Here is a 3,103-nt window from a genome sequence, read left to right on the forward strand (position 1 = left end):
GTGGTCAGCGTGTTAGTTTTTTCTGCGGGGGGGTGGGGGGGGAAGTAACTGAGCTTATTTGTTTTATACTTAAGTCCCTTCATTGCCCTTCTCCACCCAAGTCACAATCAAAAATCTTGCAAGGCATCCACGTTAATTCTCAAAACCTAAATATAAAGAAAGAGATCAGGAGTAGGTAAGCTAGTACTGTATAATCAAGACTGAGATGGAACTAAACAGATAGTTACCTACCTGTTCATCATCTTCAACAACAACTAGAGTGAGTTTGTTCTTCTTGAAGTCAAGCCTTGTTATCTTTGGCCTGCAAGATGAACAGAAAAAGCAGGTTACGTCTAACTCTCTTAGTAACTCCCTGAGAGTTATGTTCGACATGCTGGTTCAAGCCTCTCTACCAAATTATTTTTTTCTGTTTTTGTGAGTGTTTTAAGTTCATGCAGTAGGGCTCGATTATACTGTGGATATCAATGTATCACTTCAAAATTTAACACTTAATTAGAAACCTTAAAGATAAGAAGTCAGCAACTTCTAAAGAGATAATTCTATCGGAACTTAAAATAATAATAGCTTGAACTGAAATCAAACTCCACCCAAATATTCCTGCTTGCCTACTCTTCCACAAGCCCACAAAACTGAACTCAGAAAGACACAAAGGCAGGCCAAAATAATTCTGCTTTATTAAAGAAATGTAAATCACCGTACAGTGTATCACAGATCAATTCCTATGATGACTGTTTCAGAAAATCCCAGCCAAAGAGAACAATGTGAACATGACATGACATAAAAAGGCAACCACTTTCCCCCCTCCCTGCTCACCAAAAAAATACCCAGAATTGATGGTGGAGGGACAAGACACACAGATAACATTTCTGCTACAAAGTGAGTGTTTTTCTGAGAAGTTTATAGAATTGGATTGGCTAACCCAAACTAACTATCCATATGATGAAATTTCACCTCATCGTCTGCCTACTTATTCTTTGTATACAGTTTTGAAAGACTGGATGGTAATTACAGAATAAAGCACTTAAAAATCCATAAATGCTTGTGTACTCAGACCCAAATATGCTAGCTAGAAGGTTCTTCACCTTGTGTTTTATGCAATATAAAGCCCTGCAGAATTTCATTGGAACGCTTCTAAGAAATCGCGGGGTGTTATTCAGGTATATGACAGATAAAGAAGCACGTGTTCATAAAAACTAAAGGAAGCTCTATATCCCCTGACTATATATAGACCTGGTTTTGGGGGAGGGGGGGGAAGGGGGTTTGGGGTTTTTTGTTTGTTTGTTTTTTAATTAGTCCTTACTGATGGGCAGAAAGGGACACTTCTGCCCTTTACTGGACACAAAGAGACATTTTCCTAATGAAAAGCCTGCCTCAATGACATTGTATATAAAAACTCCACTAGTACTATTGCTTCTGCCTCTTTTTCAACAGCAAGGTGTGACGCTTGGCTGGAATGCCTGAAGAAGTTTCATTTCACTGACTGGGTACATACTCTATTTCCAAAGCAATCTTGTGCAAAATACAACAACAAAAACACTATTAAAAAAAAAAACAACCCACACATCCCAAAGTTATTCCATCTTTTACTTGCCTCTAGCATGTTACACATATACAGCCTATTAACATATCAACCAAGAATGTTAAAAAAAGAAAGAATATTTTTGGGCACCATGAAAACACTTGCAGGCTACAGAATATTTCTGCAGGTACCTACTACTCACAGTGCTCTCATATCCCAAACAAGTATTTTTTTTGGCTAGTGCAAAAGAAACAAAAGAGCAAAGATCTAAAATGTGTTTTAATGTACAATCAGAGAGCTTACCAGAAAAACAAACCAATCTTTGTGTCTCCTTCAAAGACAAGAACTCCTGTAGGTGTTAGTCCCAGGCTGTAATCATTGCCGTCTCTTGCCTAATTGCCACAAAATAAAGATTATGTTCATTTTGGTGTTAGACCCTTTATCCACATTACTCCAGTAATTAATGTAGCTTATTTGCCCAGTGTTACAATTAAACGCATATTTGCTTATTTTATACAACAAACCTCTTGTGTTTCAATGATTTTATGCAATGGACTTTTCTAGTTTGCAACCCTTCAATAAGGCTGAATAAAGTGGTAAATCAAAGTTTCTTGATTTGTCTGTGTAATAAGGACTTCCTTGTGCAGTTCTCTGCACTTCCTTCTCCACAGAAGATCTATTTTTACTTGTAGTTCTTCAGCTGGTAGCTGACTGGACCCCAGCCAATTTTAATTTAATTACTATGATTTTCACATAGCTCTTAGTCTAAATACAAACTGTAGTACATATTGCCACACCAATCACATAATTTAACACAAAGCAGATATACTTGGACTAAAGCTATACCTTCTAGAAATTTATACTATAAAGTGGAATGTTGATGCAAAGCCAGATCACTTGTTACACAGTTTAGGTGAGTACAATATTTATTTTTTTCCCCCCTCTCAAAGCAAAACCAGTGTTGAAATGTGGGACAAAGCTAACATCATCATTTCCAAAGGTCACCATGCTGTGGTTAAACATACCTTGACTATGTGCATGTCTACACCATACATTTCCAGCCACTTAGCTTTGTTTAAGTAGTTAGTTTCAGCCTGTGCTGGTGTTTGCCCCCTGAAATAAATTTTTTGCTGTTAGGTAGATGCCTGAAAAAGCACTGAAAGGAAAAACTGGTATATGAGGAAAGAGGAAAAGAAATTCCTGAAAGTTTGTGAAAAACCTAAACACTGCTGACACTTGTGACCTTGATGTTCATGAAAGCAAATTTTTCTAAGTTTTAATCTGAAACCGCTCCTGTAAAAATTATTGCATTTCAAAATTCTGTACCTCATCATTTTACTCAGACCTTTGAAAAGCTTCATTTTTCACATTATATCCTCTTACAAAATATGACAGAACCATATTAGAATTATGTTTCTGAACAAGACCACAGAAGAAGTGTCAGCAGCATCTTTTTAGTAAATTCTCTTCACAGAAAAATCAGTGCAAACAGCTGGTTAGCACGCACTGGAAGATCTAGTACCTGCATTCCTTCCACTTCTCAAAAATGGCTAGTTCCATCTCTTCAGTCTGAGTGGGAACAAA

At 37.0% G+C, this 3,103-nt stretch overlaps 1 protein-coding gene across 1 annotated transcript in view; it reads right to left on the reverse strand.

Moving 5' to 3' along the window:
• Positions 1–3,103, reverse strand: part of EPB41L5 (erythrocyte membrane protein band 4.1 like 5) — a 58,714-nt gene that overhangs the window by 31,820 nt on the left and 23,791 nt on the right. Inside the window, exons 8-11 of the mRNA XM_009327184.1 lie at positions 3,042–3,101; positions 2,545–2,632; positions 1,823–1,911; positions 232–301 (exon numbers count right to left, since the gene is read on the reverse strand). Coding sequence (XP_009325459.1) covers positions 232–301; positions 1,823–1,911; positions 2,545–2,632; positions 3,042–3,101 — 307 coding nt within the window. The remainder of the gene's footprint in view (positions 1–231; positions 302–1,822; positions 1,912–2,544; positions 2,633–3,041; positions 3,102–3,103) is intronic.

This window comes from Pygoscelis adeliae, unplaced genomic scaffold (assembly GCF_000699105.1).
Source record: "Pygoscelis adeliae isolate BGI_AS28 unplaced genomic scaffold, ASM69910v1 Scaffold227, whole genome shotgun sequence".
Lineage (NCBI taxonomy): Eukaryota > Metazoa > Chordata > Aves > Sphenisciformes > Spheniscidae > Pygoscelis > Pygoscelis adeliae.